This window comes from Rhagoletis pomonella, unplaced genomic scaffold (genome assembly GCF_013731165.1).
Source record: "Rhagoletis pomonella isolate Grant_MI unplaced genomic scaffold, Rhpom_1.0 Rhpom_scaffold_00013, whole genome shotgun sequence".
In the NCBI taxonomy this organism is placed as follows: Eukaryota; Metazoa; Arthropoda; class Insecta; order Diptera; family Tephritidae; genus Rhagoletis; species Rhagoletis pomonella.
Genome location: NW_023458567.1, coordinates 10,981,741 through 10,999,394, shown reverse-complemented (window position 1 = coordinate 10,999,394; position 17,654 = coordinate 10,981,741). Strand labels below are relative to the sequence as shown.

General features: G+C 37.1%; 5 protein-coding genes across 6 annotated transcripts; 2 read left to right on the top strand and 3 right to left on the bottom strand.

Moving 5' to 3' along the window:
* Window positions 1-50: 50 nt before the first annotated feature.
* Window positions 51-1,259, bottom strand: LOC118748783. The gene is made up of 2 exons (XM_036483460.1): window positions 1,090-1,259; window positions 51-1,034 (listed from the first exon to the last, which is right to left on the bottom strand). Exons 1-2 carry the CDS (start codon window positions 1,170-1,172, stop codon window positions 158-160), a joined length of 960 nt encoding a protein of 319 aa, XP_036339353.1. The 5' UTR covers window positions 1,173-1,259; the 3' UTR covers window positions 51-157.
* Window positions 1,260-2,830: 1,571 nt separating this feature from the next.
* On the top strand, window positions 2,831-3,876 carry LOC118748780. Of its 2 annotated transcripts, none has more exons than XM_036483458.1 (3): window positions 2,831-2,999; window positions 3,071-3,554; window positions 3,626-3,876. In XM_036483458.1, exons 1-2 carry the CDS (start codon window positions 2,954-2,956, stop codon window positions 3,547-3,549), a joined length of 525 nt encoding a protein of 174 aa, XP_036339351.1. In that variant the 5' UTR covers window positions 2,831-2,953; the 3' UTR covers window positions 3,550-3,554; window positions 3,626-3,876. The 2 variants fall into 2 exon arrangements, with proteins under 2 accessions (XP_036339351.1, XP_036339350.1); XM_036483457.1 differs by having other exon boundaries at window positions 2,852-2,999; window positions 3,612-3,876.
* A 2,154-nt stretch (window positions 3,877-6,030) lies between these two features.
* LOC118748779 (putative nuclease HARBI1) lies at window positions 6,031-7,844 on the bottom strand. Its single transcript, XM_036483456.1, has 4 exons — window positions 7,646-7,844; window positions 7,375-7,567; window positions 7,023-7,165; window positions 6,031-6,967 (listed from the first exon to the last, which is right to left on the bottom strand). Exons 2-4 carry the CDS (start codon window positions 7,540-7,542, stop codon window positions 6,151-6,153), a joined length of 1,128 nt encoding a protein of 375 aa, XP_036339349.1. The 5' UTR covers window positions 7,543-7,567; window positions 7,646-7,844; the 3' UTR covers window positions 6,031-6,150.
* Window positions 7,845-8,160: 316 nt separating this feature from the next.
* On the bottom strand, window positions 8,161-12,116 carry LOC118748778 (T-complex protein 1 subunit zeta). Its single transcript, XM_036483455.1, has 2 exons — window positions 11,825-12,116; window positions 8,161-9,936 (listed from the first exon to the last, which is right to left on the bottom strand). The coding sequence occupies exons 1-2, from the start codon at window positions 11,959-11,961 to the stop codon at window positions 8,478-8,480; spliced, it is 1,596 nt and encodes a 531-aa protein (XP_036339348.1). The 5' UTR covers window positions 11,962-12,116; the 3' UTR covers window positions 8,161-8,477.
* Window positions 12,117-12,242: 126 nt separating this feature from the next.
* On the top strand, window positions 12,243-15,074 carry LOC118748777 (basic proline-rich protein-like). Its single transcript, XM_036483454.1, has 2 exons — window positions 12,243-13,357; window positions 13,414-15,074. Exons 1-2 carry the CDS (start codon window positions 12,535-12,537, stop codon window positions 14,205-14,207), a joined length of 1,617 nt encoding a protein of 538 aa, XP_036339347.1. The 5' UTR covers window positions 12,243-12,534; the 3' UTR covers window positions 14,208-15,074.
* The last annotated feature ends 2,580 nt before the right edge of the window (window positions 15,075-17,654 follow it).

Genomic DNA, 17,654 nt, shown 5'->3' with positions numbered 1-17,654 from the left:
GCACTCTTTCGTATTAAATGCAACTAGCTGAGTTAATTAAAACAATAACGTTCACTGTCAATAAACATTTATTAAAATATGCATGAAAATAATTAATGCGCTTATTTGATTAACAACAAATTTTGTTTCTTTCCCAACCACCCACTTATTGTCCCCCTCAATATTTTTCCTCCAACTTCTCACATATACATCGCGCTACATGCCGATGTGCCTCATTGAGCGCATTAAATTTTGCCACAAACTGATTTAGCATTACTTTGTAGTCTGTTATTCGGCATTCCTTCCAGGCTAACACTATTTCCGACAGCTCCCATTTCATTTGTAGCGGTACATAAGTGCCTGTGCTATAGTGATTTCCACCTATCTCTGCAAGCGGCGAACTTGCGCCCGCCTTGTTTTCATTCTCGAGATCCGCCAATCGCCCATAATATTCCATTAGCTTAATATGTGATGGTGACTGGCGCGCTGGTGGCAGGTTTAACGCCATCAACAAAAGCAATCGTAATATTTCTACACGCTGCAGCAGATCTGCATACAATTCATGCTGTTTGCGCTCGCAAATATTATCTACTATATCATCGAGCTGGTGAAGTGCGCTGAGAAAATCTCTCTGTTCTAATGATGCATGTGCTGCTACTTCTAGCTCAAATATTCTATGTGCAGGGGAAGCAAAACTACTGCAGCCATCATAATGTGGCTGCAGCGGTGACATTTCACGGATTATAGCCGCCTTCAAAACCGTGTCATCGGCACAACGTTCCAATGCTTGACAGTAACAACGCAATGCACCCTCCTTAAATTCGCCACCGCTGGAACGGAGTTGCAGTGCAGCGTTTGTATTGTGAACGCGCATGAAAGCGCGAGCTGCTCTCAGGTAAGCTTGGCATTCGTTGATCACATTTCCTGCAGACAGCTCACACTTAGCAACGCCTAAGTGACACATTGCAGCATACTGAAAGATACCAGCCTCCTCGAAACGTGACGCCAAACGTCCGAACTCCTCCAGCACCTCGGTGACATTAGGCGCAAAGCGTCTGTTGGAAAGAAACTTTTAGTGGATATTTGGTATACAAAAGATCATCAACATACTTGAAAACGACTCTATCAAACTTTTTGAGTTTATTCGAAGCCTTTAAATACTGATCAACTAACTTTTGTGGATAATTGTCCATTTTGGTTGACAAATAAACAAAAGCTTACAACTAAAAGTTGCAACAGCTGATAAGTTTTGTTTATTAAGCATATAACCCCAACTAACAGCTGTGCTCGGCGCTGCGAAAACTAAACATAGCCAAAAGGAAATACAGTAGGTTCTTTCCCGACAACAAACCTGCAAAAATCGCGACTACTCCATGCATGCGTGTAAAGAGTACTCCCTAAGGCCCAAGGAGTACCCAAAATCATGATCCAACTACACAAGATCTGACAAGATGAAGCAAAAGAAAAAAGTAATTTTCTGGCTGACGTTTGTAATTTCGGCGCCATGTTATTTTCTGTGAAAAGTAAACAAAGAATATTAAGAGGTAGCATAAAGAAAAACTGCAAGCAATGTTGTGCACATGTTTGTTCTAACCAATTTATTATTTTTGTACGTGTTTTTGCATCCAATCACCGCGCACTTCATTTGAATTACATTTGCACAAAAAATCACTTAAAAATCACTAAATAAACCACGGACAAAATACACATAAAGAAAGAAGCAAAACAGAAATAGCAAACTTCAAAATTACGAACGTCACACACTTTTTTCTCAATTGCTATTACAAATGGCTGCTTCTCAACCGGTCAGATCTGTTCTAATTGGTTCATGCTCCAAAATTAACCACAATTCATATAAGAAATATGATCCAATTAACATTGCGATGTCCTAGGGCAGGACCATATACTCCATCCCTGCATTACATCAGAGTAGCACAAAACTACTCCATGGACGGATGACAAATTTTCGGGTGAATTTTTTTCAGGTGAAACTCAGGATAAGGCAGATTTAAATTTTCACAAACTGGAAAAATTTATGTTCAAACATGTAAACAAAACACTGAATAGTTGTCATTTGACGCAATCGCACTATTTGCTAGTAAGAAAAACAGCTGATGGCATGATGCTTATTATAAATCACATCAAGAAAATAATTGTTTGTGGTGCTTTTAGAGTTGCAATTGACAAAATAAACCTATTTAAATATATAATAAGATGGAAAACACTCGTTTTCTAAGAAAACAGCATCGGAAAATAACTAATTAATCAGCTGTTCATAAAACTAACAACTTCTTGTTGGTTTTGCCTTTTCGTACTTTCTTGCATATTGCACTCATTGGGAGGAAATATTGGCTTACTCTCCGAGATTTGGTTACTGGCAAGTTACTGGATATTTTTTGCTGGAGAATACGAAAACACAACTAATGCCTTCAACGAATAAACCGTTTTTTCGCTCTCCTGTAAAATTTGAGTGCCGTTAGATAGGCGGTTTTGCAATTGGGCGACGGGCGGTTTTGCAAAAACATCGGCGATATACTTAAAATCAAATTTGTGAAACCAAAATTCAATTTCCAAGTGTTTGCATTTAAGTGACAATCTGCTGTTTCTCAAATTCTGGGCATGAAATGTAGTTTTTTTCGTTCCCATACTTCTGGACTTTGTTCCATTTTTTAGGGCAAAATTTTCGCTTATTCTCTAATTACCGGATCCGGTGCGGATTGTTAGGGAAAGAACCTAATATTTTCGCTAATGATTATGGGTAAAAATGTTGCCATGCGGAGGTGCAAAAGTTCTTCAAAGTTGCACTTCACCCTGTGAAATTGCCCCATCTTAAGGTTCAGTGCAGCCCTTCAGACGTACAAAAGAACACAAACTGCAACCCTGAAATCCAGTCAGCTGTTTTTCGGGCGGTAAGCGGAGCACAAATTGAGGAAATTTTCGTGGACCATTTAAAATAAAAATAAAAAATAAAAGAATGGAAGTTAAAGAAGAAATCCCTATCCGGAGCAAAACAGTTACAGGTAATATGAGAATGTTTGGATAGAAAAGTAAAAGCCGAAAATGCTATTATTTAAACGATGCTTTTTTGCAGTATGGACTGAAGGCGAAACACTACTTCTGCTGGATAAGTACACTTCCTATTTTCCGGACATTGGCCCCTTCAAGCAATTAAAAACAAAGAGGGACATGTGGATGAAGATTTCTGCTGAGTTCGACGGGAAAAGTTGGAAGCAGTGTGAAGAAAGGTACAAGACCATCATGAAACGTAAAAAGGCGCCAGGGAAAAATAACAGCATCTCAGGTGCAAAACGCCAAAAGTTGCAGTTTGAAGAGCTAGACGAAATATGCCAATGTGGAATAAAAAAGGTCACAGCAAAAGAAAAGCAAAGAAAGGGGAAATCGTTGCACGAAACTCTCATTGAAATTGCTGCAAGGAAGGAGGAAGCTAGAGAGAGGCGACACAAAGAAAGAATGGAGAGAGCTGCAAGAATCGAAAGCCTTATGGAAAAATGGATGGCTGACAGCAAACCACCTGGAAGCTATGAGTGTGCGAGATATAATACTTATTGAATCAGGTTCTAATTGTATATGCTGCTTATGATCTATTAAACTTTAATATGTGTATCTCTTAGCTTTTGGCTTGCAGGTTTCCGTGATTGGATATAAAATACGTGCAACTGCCTTTCGATTCCGGCCCAACGATTCTCCAATTAGCACTTTTACCGGGATCCCTTCGCTCATTTACATCTGTAGGTGCTAGTGGTTCGGGTTTCGGAGCGACTTCAATAGCAACAACGGCACTAGCACTATGTTCGATTAAAGTAAGCAAAATTATTATTTTTTAGTTATATTTTTAATTAATTTTTATAATAATCTCATTCGAGAACAAAAACCATATAAACCTAAGTATGTATGTAGATTCCAATTTCATACAAAGTTCACAAAAATTCTACAAATTAAAAAAAAAATGCCAAACGATTTTCAACATTTTTATCCAGAATTTCTAGAAGATTTTTGAGTTATGTATGTGGTATCTTATAGAACGATCTTTACTTCAAAAAATTTGTTTTAAAAATAAATTAGTTAACATTAGTAGTAAACTGTGTCATATTGAATTTTGTTGCAAATAATATGTCCGACATCGTATTATTGGACTTATTGACAAGTTTTGCCTATTTATTTATTTGTATTTTTTTGCTATTTATTGGCCTAATAACAAATCATATTCAACAATTTTATTGAGCTTGAGGCCGTGAAAAAAGCAACAATAGTTAACGTGGCGCACTTAGCCCAGTGGGTGGACCACTTTTTAATCCGAGGTCGCTGGTTCATATCCCAGTGACCGCTATGAAGAAGTCGGATAAAGAGATATGATGATCTCCGCAATAGGATAACTTCTACCATTTGTAAACTATTGTTGTTCTTCGCAATAATTTTTCATTTAAAACGGTCTCAGGCTCAATAAAATTGTTGAATTTATTTATTTCTAATTTCATTGTAATAATTTTTTATAATGTCGTTACTTTAATGAATTCAAATATTGTTATGTGTTTTAAAATTGTTAACCAGAATTTTAAAACGCAGTTTTATAGCCCATTCAGTTTTCTTATAATAACATGCAAGTTTCAATTAGCTTGTCAATAAGTCCTATCGAATAATTATTTATGTCAAGAACTACATATGGACACATTATTTGCAACAAAATTTAATATAACAAAGTTCGCCACTCGTTTACTAATTTACTTTTAATAAAAGTCTATCTCGTTCTTTAACACTTACCACATAAATACTTGTTTCATACTTTTTAATTAGAGATTTAGGAAAGTATTTGAGTATGTAATTTTGTTCGAGTGGCGTTCTTTTATGATATTTTTTTACGGCTGTGTTGTGCACTTTCTATAACGAATACTCGAAGAAAACTGAAAATTGCACTTTACTAAAATACAGTGGTGGAAAAATAAATAGGGACATGACATTTTTAAAATTTTGCCTCGTTTTCTTTCGTTTATGTAATAATTATTTTGTTTTTTACACAATTATAGCTCATTATCTAACAAAAACCATATAAATTCATATTTCAAACTTGATAATTTTTATTCTGAATTTTTTACGCGCTTTGGTCCATAAAGAAAAAAAATTTCGAATATACCTTGTATGGAAGAAACTGCGTTAAAAAAATTGCCAAAAATCGACCCGATTTTTTAGCAACTTTAAACTTAGACTTCATTCTACTAAAATTTAATGGGCTAAAGCTACATACTCGAAAAAATTGTAAAAACGTTGATAAAAATGTTGAAAAATTAGATACAATTTTGCAGAAGTTTTACGCAAAGTTTGAAATATGAATTGATATGGTTTTTGTTAGATAATGAGCTATACTTTTATAAAAAATAATAAATGTTAAATAAACAAAACAAAAATAGGAAAAATTTGATAAAATGTCTTGTCCCTATTTATTTTTCCACCACTGTATATTGGGCTACAAAACTGCATACTCAGATATTTTCTAAAAACTCTGATTAAAAAGTGCGAAATTTTGATGGACATGCTTCGACATCTTTTAGTTTGTTTTGGTAAATTCCGTACAAAGTTGGAAATATAAATTATTAAACATGAGTGGCAAACTGTGCTATATTGAATTTTGTTGCACTGTATACATATATATATAACCGTGAGTACAAGACGTTGCCCTTAATCCGTCGGATTTTTGGCGAAACGTTGGACCAGAAAATCACTTGAACTTTTTTATATTCCGCTAAGAAGCCTGGGAACCGAAATATGTAAATACCGTAAAGGGTTCTACAAGGTGTCATAACGTTTAATAGCGTCTAAAAATCATATAATCAAGTATTGAAAAACAAAACCTTTATGCTACTCTAAAATTTTACGATTGAACACGTTATGACTTGCGGTTCCACTAATTTTTTTACATACATATGTTCGTTCCAATTTAACTAAAATACTGAATTACTTTGTACATATTTGAAGCAAATAAACATGATCTCTCTTATTTTCAATAAATACGAATGTTTGTAAGAAACAAAATAAAAATTTGTTTTTAAATATTTATTCACTCTTGCTTCGAAGCACATCTGTAAAATACTTTGATTAATAAAATATTTCATATTTATATGAAAAAGCATGTATCATGGCACGGCTTAAGCAAACTTGTCAAAAAAGTGACTTTATTTGGCTTCTTTTCATTTCGCCAAGCTCGGTAAGAACAGAGTCACTTACTTCGGAATGAAAATGTTCCCGAACGGAAGCAGGTTCGGCGCAATATTCTTCTCCCTCAATAACATCTTGTTTGTCTATGCAAATATTATGAAGTACGCAGCATGCCATTATAAACTTCGTTGTTGTCTCAACTTCAAGAAAATCTAGTCGCATAAGTTGCCGGAATCGACATTTTAACAATCCAAAGGCGTTTTCTATTCGCATCCGAGTTTGACTAAGTTTGTAATTGTACATCTTTTCTTGCTCAGTTAAATTTCCGTAATCCATATATGGAATTAACAAGAAATTTCTGATCGGATAAGCAGAATCACCTAACAGATGATATTTTGGTAAACATAACTTTGGAAGTTTCTTACTAATGAAAGATAACTTCAACAACCGCGACTCATGCACTTTACTCGGTGCACCAGTGAAAACGTCTATAAATTTTAAATTTGCGTCGCATATACCCTGCATGGGCACGGAAATAGTATCGTGCCTATTTATATATGTGGAACGAACTGTTTTTTTTGGCGCCCTTGTCGAAATGTAGGTTTCTGCAATGCAGCCTAGTACGTTAGGGAAGCCATAGATTGCCGCAAAATCGTGTGCTATAATCTCTTTTTCAGTATCACTTTCAGGGAATTTTATGATGTCCGGTGAAATTTCAAGCAAAAACGACATAACATTATTTAGCACGTTATGGACAGAAGAATAAGACATATTAAATAGATTGCTAACTTCACGTATGGTTGTTTTATTGCTGCAAAACCTACATAAGAAAATTACTTTTAATAAGCACATAGATAGAATCATTCCAATTTTACCATAAAAACAACAACACATGTGTGCTTGGCGTTGCTTGTGGTCTCCCCCCTCTGTAATTCCTCCTTACGTAGGATGAACTGCTTTCGTATTTTGCAATTAAATATTGCGCGCTTTCACGCTCAACGCGAAAATTTCGTTTAAACTATAAATGCATTAACATAAAAATATTTAGTACATAAACAAGCAGTGAGCAAAATTATGAAAGGGTTGTTTAGTATTTGCCTACTAGTTTTAAGGCGGTGACCTGAAATGGACTGAAAAAACCATAAGCCAAACTTCACAAAGAAAGTTTGATTTTTCCCTGAAACTTGGTGAGCAAAATACTAATCCATGCCGTTATGAAAAGATTACCTCGCGGTCCGTGTACAAGTTGAGTACTTCATCTACAAAGTCCTTTACACGTAAGCATTTAACTTTTGGATGTAAGAGTATACCGATTTCCTCATCATCTGAAGAAGAGGACGACGACTCCAGGAGCTCATTGATTAGATTATTTCCTACAAAGAAGATTTTTTCCATTTCCGCGCTGACAAAGCTCTTCCAACTGTGACAAGGATGTTTTAGTTATTACATAAATCTACATATGTATGAAAGCACCACACTTTCTGGGTAGCATATTTACCTGACAAAATAAAATTTTATTGATTAATGTAATTTCAATTCACAAAAAGTGCGGACAGCTGGAATATTTTAATAATTCCATGTATGCGTTCAAATTTTGCATTTTCAATTCACCACCGCCAAAATAAAATATCAAAAATTGTGGGCATTTTATCTGTGCTGCTTTGACGCAGCCGATACATGTGTGCTAGAAAGAGGCAAATAGAGTACTATTTTGATTTGTTATTGCATTGATCAGCTGATTGAAATACCGTCGATAGCAGAGGGCAGAAAAAGTTACACTTTCTCATTTTTTTAGGGTTACCCTTAAGAGATAGTTGAAAAGTGCATCTATTTTACAAAAGAACACAAAGAACACAGCATTTGAAAGCGACATCAGGGTCAAAATTTTTATGTAGAAAAGTAACCGCTATTAACGGTAGCGTTTGTAGCCGCTACAACAACAACAACGGTAGAAAAGATCGCGAAAGTGACTTCCCCTCTCAACTGAAGTAACACCCGGAAGCTATATTTTCATAATTTTATTCTGAAATGCATTTTATTAGTGTAATACAAAATTATTAAAGTAGGTGCAGTATCGGAACTGTGCTATGAATCATGGCTTAAGCATACATACATTTTTTCAAATCAAATTGACTGCTGATGGTTAAGCATTTAATACCTATAAATTTATAAACCATGTAGATGGCTTGGGACAATATTACCACCATCTACTTGCAAACGTACATTTTAAATCAAATAATACATTAGTGATAAAATATTTTTATAGAAGGGAAGCGTATGCGGGTAATATTTCTTTGAGACTTCGATTCGAGTTTGCGCCTAATGCCGGACTAACCTTTTAGGCTTGTCATTCCAGCGCGCATTACCTCATCCACAAGTAGTAGGTTACTTGCAATCACGGAGCATGAATTCAATATCTGTTTTTTCACCAGGTAGTTATCGTACACGCTCATATCAGCGGGTTTCATCGGTTCTCCTGTTGACAAATCTAATCCAATCGGTTCTGGATTGAGACGGTCCTCCTCCGTCAACTTAACAATTGTGTCTTGCGCATCGTAGCCGCTGTTGATTGCCAAATTTTTTGGAATGACCAGCAAAGCTTCAGCAAACGCTTGTATACCTAAGCGAACTTTGCCCTTTACAGTATCCTTATATTTCATGAGTTGATTATAAGCGCGCACTTCAAAAGCGCCTGCGCCTGGAATAACGCATTTGTCCACAAGAGCATTGTTGATAGCTCGTAGCCCATCACGAAGGGCATCCTTAATTTGCAGAATGGTGTGTTTGTTAGGACCCTTAATCAAAATGGTAACCGACTGTGGGTTCTTACAATCCTCCACAAAAGTGTACTTATTTTCGCCCAGAACGTGTTCGTAAACAACACCAGCGTATCCCAAATGCGATTCTTCCAAATCATCAAAAGAGTTCATGGCAGTGCCACCACATGCCAAAGCCAGACGCTCCATATTACGGCGCTTAGCACGGCGCAAAGCCATAATACCCTCTTTGGCCAAAGCATCAAGAGACATAGGGTCAATACCTTTTTGGTTGATAACAACAAAGGTCTTTTCAGTGCCATCGCAAAGGCTGCGCTTCAATGCAATAATTTTTTGGACTCGTTGATCGATGAACTCGCGTTCGGCACGTACAAATTTCTCGCGCTCATCGGCGGTTTTGTAGAAGAAACCTGAGTTGACTTCTGATTTTTCATACTCCAATGATACATTGCAAGTGAGGATGTAAGCATTCTCCAAGCGTTTTGGCATATCGGGATGACGGGTGCCGTGATCCATGACAATTCCCCGAATTAAAGAAGTATCCGTGGCAGTCTTGTGTTGCATCTCCATCAATTCAACCATGTGCAAGTCGACTTGTTTGTCTCCATGACGTATAGCCAGCACAGCATCAACGCAGACTTCAGTTAACACATCTGCCAGCGCAGGGTGAACTTTCGTACGCAAGCTGGTATTGGCAATGCCCATTAAATTCTTCTTGTTGATTTCGATTGGTATTTTAACTGATTCCAACACCTCCAATGCTTTGTTGCGGGCTTTCTCAAAACCTTCTGTCACAATGCGTGGATGAAGACCTTCGGCTAGAAAGATGTCAGCTTGTTTTAAAAGCTCGCCAATTAGTAAAACGGTTGAGGTGGTGCCATCACCAGTTGAATCGTCCTGAGCGGTACTGGCTCGTGCAATCATAGAAGCAGTTGGGTGTTGGATTTGCATTTCGTGGAGCAGTACATTACCATCCTTAGTTATTTTAATGTCCCCGGCACCAGATACCAACCTGTAAAAACGAATTGAATTTTAGTAAATGTCTTGGCGAAGATTAATGCATTCTTATTGAGAATATTGTTTTTTCAATATTTTCGCGACAGTGCTGGATTTATGTACACTATCGTTGTTAAAAGAATTAGAATATTTTTTCTTGCGCAAGCTTTATAGCAAATTCGAAGGCAATACTCAAATTTGCTGGCTAAATGCGCTAATTCTTGGAAATATTTTTTTCTTCATGATTACCTACAATAGAGGTATTCTCAGAGTCTTGCAAATCCATTGCACGGTGCACAGATTGCATAACTTGCAAACACACAACAACAAATTACATGGGTAACAACATTTCCTATCGCTGCAAAAAATGCAACGTCGAAATTCATGTATGTATATATTTTGCAAAAAAGCATAGCAAGATAAACTCGACCCTGTACTAGTTTTGTTGTTGGAATTGCTAAATATTTCTTTCATTCCTCCCATTGCGATCACCATTAACAAAACAACTACTGTTATACCGGGTTTTGTACATATTAATTGCGTCGAATCCAGGCATGATCATGATCTAGGTGTGCGATATGTCATATTATTTATGGTATCAAGTTTTGTTCTTTATTTTTTGTTCATAAACACATTTCGTCGCCTGGGTAAAAGATTGTCGTATGTTGATTTCGGCAGGTTGTGGGAAATCGCGATTGAAGTTTCTCAAAACGCGAAGATAGATATTTTCCAAAGTATCTGAAAATGTTTCTAGTTCACAAAATTCTTAAATTATTTATGAAAGATTTTCTTTATTAAAATTTTGTCCTAAGCGTCATTTGTCCACAATTTAGCAGCCACTTTGTATGAAATACGACAAAATGTGATCAAAACTTCTACTAAATTAACAACACTTTTAACTCAATGTTTCGGAAACTAAAGGAGATATCCAAAAATGGAGAACGACATCTTTAAGATATTGATTAGTTTAATATGGCTGCATCACTAACTAAATTTTTACTAAATTATTGAAAAAATTTTTGTCAATATCTCGGAAACTAAAGGAAAACTGATAACACCAATCTAAAGACCTTATTTCAAAATATATAACTGCATCTAGAGCTAAAAATCGTCAAAATTGGGCTTACGACAATTGGCCGCGCTTCTCCTCCGATTTGAGGCGTGCGCCTTGATCTTGTCACACAAAGCGGAGGGACCTACAGTTTTACGCCGACCCCGAACGGCGATTGTATTTTTATGAGAAGCTATTTTTCATGGCAGAAATACACTCGGAGGTTTGCCATTGCCTGCCGAGGACGATCGCTGTTAAGAAAAAACCTTTTTTCTATATTTTTTGCGATGTTGCTTTGACAAGGGTTTGAACCCAGGCGTTGCGGAGTGGAAGCGCGCACTGTTTACCACTACACCACAGCGGCCGACTGACTTTCCTCAATTTAAAAATTTAAATAGTAGTTGCTCGGTGCATGATAAAAACCAGTTTTCTTTTTGGACAGCTTTGCAAACCGAGCAATCCGTGCACCGTGTAAGAGCTTTACAAGACTGCAAGAATACCCGTACTGTGTACTGTCGTTTTGAACATTAGGTAGCACTGTGCTTGTAAATATACCAGTCTACTCTTAGACATTGCATTTCAAATCAAATAATTTCTTTTGCGCATACTTTATAACAAATATGAAGATTTTACTCAGATTTGCAGGCTATATGCGCTTATTTCCAACCCATTTCCGAGTCAGCCGCTTGATGACGAATCGTCTAAATACATAACCTCAATATATTTCAGTAGGCGGCGCTTTCGCCAGCCATATGAATCCGCTTTATAGCAATTGCATTTAATTAAATAATTGATCGTTTAAATATAAGCAGATATCTTAAAGCGATTATCAAAAATACCATTTAATACTCACATTTTCATCGTTCCTTTTGGGCCCAAATTAGTACGCATCACATCTTGCAGACCTTTTGCAGCCGAGATGTTAATCGCCAACGCCTGAGCAGCACGTGCGAATTCAGCCTTTGGATTTAATAAGCTGATCGAAGCCATAGTTAATAATGAGTTTTAATTAACTGTTTTATATTACAAGCAATTAAACGTTTATAATTCCAGTTTCTGTTTGTAGGGAAATTTTGAAAACTCCCTAGTCCAAATGGTCCAAATCGGGTGTAAAAAAGTCAACTGCAAAATGTGCAAGAACCTCAAAGTGGTATGTTCAGTGCTCAACATGACACAAATATGACATCCGTCATTTTCGGGTATGGCCACTCGGTGACTTCATTTCATTTTATAGAAGAAGTGGCAACCTTCAATGCAACGATGGGTCACGTTCCCCAATTTTGCAACAACAGCGACGTTGGGGCCGCGCAGCTGTTGGGGTTCGTCGGATTTGGTGAATCAGTTCAAACGAATCGAAGCAACGGAAAGCATAAATTTTCAATTGTGCGCTCGTAATCGCGTTCTGGAAAAAAACTCGTTGGTTGTTTTAGTGATTAGCAAGTCTAATTATTTGTTCGGTAGTGATACAAAGTCAGAAATCAAGACACGCAAGCAAATTTGTGGCAGGGGACTAACTTAGCTGAGAATAACCGGTTTCCGGGGGGGAGACATAGCAGTACAAAAATGGCAAGGGTGGTGAAAGTGAATTGCGCATCAGTCGCCATTTTCGCAATTTTATTGCTAAGCGAAAATTTTGGATGCAGTGAAGCAAAGCGCGTTTTGACCAGCAACAATCGCAAGACTGGCGGTGGACGCACTAGCAGTAGTGGACACGTGACCAAACCAAGCTACCCGACACAAAGCAGCAACGGTGCAAGCAACTCGCATGCAGACCTTGCTAAACTTAGCTATTCTGGGTATAATTCCGCGCCCAATCGGCCAGCATCCGCAGCAGGAAGTGGTGCCACAAATTCCCAACCAATTGGCTGGAACGTACCAAAATCTCAAGGACCACCCCCTTCTTACTCAGCTTCTAATCCTGCGGGCGGTGCGCATACAAACATGCACGAGGCTCCACCAGCTTATCGCCCAAACAATGCCGCACCACCCAGTTATGGCAGCGCAACCAATGTACACACTCCAATAAGCGCCACTAATACGCATGGCGTGCAGAGCTCCTACCCCGGCGCTACGTACCATTCCCCTGGCGCGTTGCCAGCGGGAGCCACTTATTATTCATCACCTGGTCAACTACCTGCAGGTGCAAGTTATCACTCTCCTGGCTCACTACCACCAGGTGCAACCTACTATCCATCTTCGGGACACATGCCTGTAGGAGGCGGTTACTATCCTTCTGGGGGCCATATGCCAGCCGGTGGGGGTTACTATCCGGCTGGAGGCGGCGTACCTGCAGGTGCCACTTATGTTGCTCCTGGCGCTGCATTACCCCCCGGTGCTGTCATGTACTCATCACCACCACAGCAAACATCATCTGGATTAGGATTTGGTAAGGGAGAGGGAAGTATTTCTAAATCTAAATAATTTATAAATCTTAAATTTTAGGATCAGGATTGGCCGCGGGCGCAATTGGTGGCGCTATCCTTGGTCATGTACTTACACCCACAAATACTCGCGTGGTGGAATCTGCACCGGCTGCTGCCGCTGGGCAGTCTGGTAACAATGACGATAAAATCATCATCATCAACAACGGTCCGCCAGGCTCGGTGACCACAACAAACGCAGGCGGCGCAACTGTAATAACCACTGGCGTCGCAGGAGAAAATGGTACCCAACCAGCTGCGGTACCGGCACCAGTTCCGGCTCCAGGCGCTGCACCAGCTGATCCCGCAATACCCCACGTACCTTTAGCCCCCATGGGCGATAATATTGCAGCGCAAGCGACAAACGGCACAACCGAACAACCAGCAGCACCCGCACCAGCCGGTGAACAACCAGCACCTGCACCAGCTGGCGAACAACCCCCACCAGGTGGTATAATTTGTGTGCCCGTACGTATTAACGAAACTGATCCGGCAGATAACAGCAAAATGATTGAAGTCGAGAAAATTGCTTGCTACCCAGCCCCCCCACCACCACCGCCCGCAGGGACTGGCGCTGAAATGAACGGCACTGCACCGATGATGCCGCCAGCTGACGCAGGTAGTGCACCCTTAGCACCGCTAAGCCCGGTCACTGCAGCCTCACAGCAATTGCAAGCAAGTCCAACGCAAGCACCATTGATGCCCGACAATACTTCGGGGGGAACTAGTGGTGCTGCTTGGGTTAATTACGCTCATTGTAATTCATTTGCAGCTATGCTGTTGCCATTAATGATTGCTTTCTTTGGCATGCGTTAAATACGCGAAACTAAAAATAGCAACAAAAGATAATAACCAGAAAAGACGGTAAAATAAGAACAAAGTAAAAAAATAAAATAAGAACAAAGTAAAAAAAAAAAATCAATATGCCTAAAGCGCTTGAGCTCAGTGAAAGACGTAATACAACTATTTTTAAAAAATATTATTGGAATTCGTATACCTCTTTTTTATAAATATAATCACTAATTTTTTGAATCACGAATCTCAACACAATTTCAAGTGAATTTGTGGTATTTTACAAATTTTGTAAAATTAAGTTTTGTTAAAAAATCTCAAATATTAATCATAAAGTATTAGTACAAGTAATATATGCTTTCAATGTTGAAAACTTATAGTATTGTTATATATTATGTATGTGTCACACATTCTAAGAAAACAAATCGGCCCAGTATGACTGACTACATGCAAGTCGTTAACCTGAAAAATTACTCGTTTTAGCCATTAATTTAACCTTCATGATGTTCACAACATGCTTCGAATAATCAATGCGGTTTTTGTATATTATATATGTATTGTGCTTCTAGAAGTTGAATATGAAACTCGCGCCTTTGTTATTTAGGGAATTTTAAATGCAGTCTGAAAATCGCCGACTGGTTGCCTGTTAAAAAATAAATGAAAACAATAGTCTTCGCATGCAGGTAAAAGCAATAAATAGCATTTTGTCTTTGTATGCATATGTACAATGAATATGTTCAATGAATATCAAAACTAATAAAATTTTCAATAGTCTAATACAAAACTCTAGTAGTCAATATTTATGCAGATATATGTGCATTGGTAATTTCATGTAATAAGCACTATTCAATACAATAAAACAACTAATATGCACCTTGCACTAACCGCAAATGTACCAGTGTTTTATTTTATTTGTTTAAAAGTTTTAGTTGTAATGCAAATAGCAATGGCAAGAAGCAGCAGATACAACAAGATTAATAGCGACTGATAGTTATGGCATTTTCTGAGTAGCAGTACATTGCTTATTAAAAATTCCATCAATTAATGTGGAATTTTTTATCACTCATGCAAATTGGATACCTACAATTTTACTAATTAAATAAAAAATATTGCTACCTTCGCAGTCAACGGGATACATACCGTAGGCTTTTCGGAAAACAACGATAAGCCCCTGATTGTAAGGTGAGAAGGAGAAGCTAGTCCTAACGCTGAAGTATTGGAGGCACTTATTGTCTCTTGATAAGCCTCGACCACTATTTAAGTAAAGGTTTTTTCATACATACATATGTATTTGAATCACATTTGTAAATATATCGATCATATCAATAAAAATGCTGTTCAGAATATATACGTACATACATACATAATTCATTTCCCAAATAGTAAAAAGTCACGGCCATCCCCGCATTAATCGCATTTAAATATTCCACCCGAATATCATTAGCTTTGCGTAATAAATAATCTACCAAAAAGAGGAGTTACGTAGAATATTTAATTACTTATTCATTTGTTAGCTTTTAAGCAACAACAATGTGGATTCGAACTGCTAAGCAAGAAATATTTTGTTAGTAAACAAAGCGTTGAATATGCAAACATGTACATATCGTCACCTGAAATGCAAAAACACGTAACAAACACCATCGTTGAAATGCAAAAAGTCATAACTAATAAAAAATTTAAAATTCACTTTTTGATTTATATGATGGATTTCATCGAATTACAACTCCCCAAATCATTTTATGGATAAAATTAAAATATTAGTCACGACTTTTTGCATTTCAGGTGACGATAGATATGTATCTGCGGTCGTATGGAATAGTAGCTTATGTCGGGAAGCTGGCTTTAGTATAATGCGGCATTCCCTTTATGCTTTAAACGACAAGGAATTTTTTGATGATACTTAATAAGAATATTGACTTGCTTGGATCGGAACTATTTCTTGTACGTTTATTTGCTAAAAGTTCTTTAACGGCTCGGCGCCAGTGAGTCATTCGCAATCGTATGCTGCGAATGCTGCATTATACTAAAGCCAGCCTTTCGACATAAGCTAATATTCCATACAAGCACAGATATGTAATACATATTATGTATGCAGAAAAGCACAAACAAGCGCACAGAGGAAATAAAAATTAAGTGCGATGCATGCACATTAGGCTGCATCACCAGAAAAAGTTGCGGTTTTTCCGCCGGGATTACAAAATTAATTATATTCTAAGGCGTCCACCAAAATATTTCGGAAACATATTAAGATTTAAGTGAGCTGGACCGATTTGAAAATACCTCCAAAAATGGAGTTTTATATGAATAAAAAGAGTTTCTTAAAGAACTTTTTGAAAAAAGTCCACTCAGATGACAAAACAATTAAACCTTAAAAAATCTGCATAAAAATATTTAAAAATATTTTCAACGGAATCGTAAGAATGAGATTTTTGATACTGTTTTTTTACTTTTTTCAAAGATTGATTTACGAAAAACTTGAAAAACTTTGCCGAAACTATTCTGATTTATACTTATTTTTACACAGAAAAGTCGTTCGTATCCCAATTTTTTTTTCAAATACCAATACATCTTAATTCAACTTTGAATGACGTTTGTTCATCCTACCTTTCTCTTTCATCCTTTGAATGAGTTTATTAGCAAAGAAATAAGAAGGATGAGAAAATACCTTTCCAATGACACCTCTTAGGTCTAAATCAGAAGAGTTTCGGTTCAGTTATTCAAGTTTTTCTTATACCAATCCTTGAAAAAAGTTAAAAAGAGCATCAAAAACCTCATCATTACGATTCCGTGCAAATTTTCTTTTACATTTTTTTTAAACATTTTTATGCAAATTTTTTAAGCTTTAACCGTTTTGTCATCTGAGGGGATTTAAAAAAAATCCTTAAGAAACTATTTTTATTCATAAAAAAAACTCCATTTTTAGGGGTATTTTCAAATCGGTCCAGCTCACGTAAATCTTAATATTTGTCCGAAATATTTTGGTGGACGTCTTAAAATATAATAGATTTTATAATTCCAATGGAATAATAGTACCGATTTTTTTTGTATGGGGAGTGATGCAGTCTAATGCACATATATACATACGAGTTTATCGTTTGCCTAGCATTGAAGCTTCGCTGCTATAAATATTCGATATGTCCTTAGATAATATAAATATGTATGTGTGTATGTACTGGTTTCCACAGTTTTGTAATATTGTCTTTCGATTTTTAGCAAAATTTTGCACAAACTGACTTCATTACCTTCAGCGATAAACGTACCGTTAGGGCATGGCGGAATTATTGCGCCATGCCGTTAACTTATTTGTTTTCCATGAAGGGGAACTCACACACACAACAACACACACTTTAGGTGTTATTTATAGCATCATCACCACTTTACAATTTAACCGCCTATTATTAGTTTCTAAAAATAAAAACACACATATTTGCAATAGTCATAGCTTAGTGTTATTTTTCCATATTTTATTTC

Bases quoted from the DNA above. Each gene is read 5' to 3' on its own strand.
- LOC118748783 (XM_036483460.1), bottom strand. From the start codon at position 1,172: ATGGACAATTATCCACAAAAGTTAGTTGATCAGTATTTAAAGGCTTCG. The intron at 1,035-1,089 runs GTATGTTGATGA...TCTTTCCAACAG, and splicing joins TTTGATAGAGTCGTTTTCAA to ACGCTTTGCGCCTAATGTCA.
- LOC118748778 (XM_036483455.1), bottom strand. From the start codon at position 11,961: ATGGCTTCGATCAGCTTATTAAATCCAAAGGCTGAATTCGCACGTGCT. The intron at 9,937-11,824 runs GTGAGTATTAAA...TCGTTTTTACAG, and splicing joins CCAAAAGGAACGATGAAAAT to GTTGGTATCTGGTGCCGGGG.
- LOC118748779 (XM_036483456.1), bottom strand. From the start codon at position 7,542: ATGGAAAAAATCTTCTTTGTAGGAAATAATCTAATCAATGAGCTCCTG. The intron at 7,166-7,374 runs GTAATCTTTTCA...ATGCATTTATAG, and splicing joins ACTTGTACACGGACCGCGAG to TTTAAACGAAATTTTCGCGT. The intron at 6,968-7,022 runs GTAAAATTGGAA...TTTCTTATGTAG, and splicing joins CATGTGTTGTTGTTTTTATG to GTTTTGCAGCAATAAAACAA.
- LOC118748777 (XM_036483454.1), top strand. From the start codon at position 12,535: ATGGCAAGGGTGGTGAAAGTGAATTGCGCATCAGTCGCCATTTTCGCA. The intron at 13,358-13,413 runs GTAAGGGAGAGG...CTTAAATTTTAG, and splicing joins ATCATCTGGATTAGGATTTG to GATCAGGATTGGCCGCGGGC.
- LOC118748780 (XM_036483458.1), top strand. From the start codon at position 2,954: ATGGAAGTTAAAGAAGAAATCCCTATCCGGAGCAAAACAGTTACAG. The intron at 3,000-3,070 runs GTAATATGAGAA...GCTTTTTTGCAG, and splicing joins CCGGAGCAAAACAGTTACAG to TATGGACTGAAGGCGAAACA.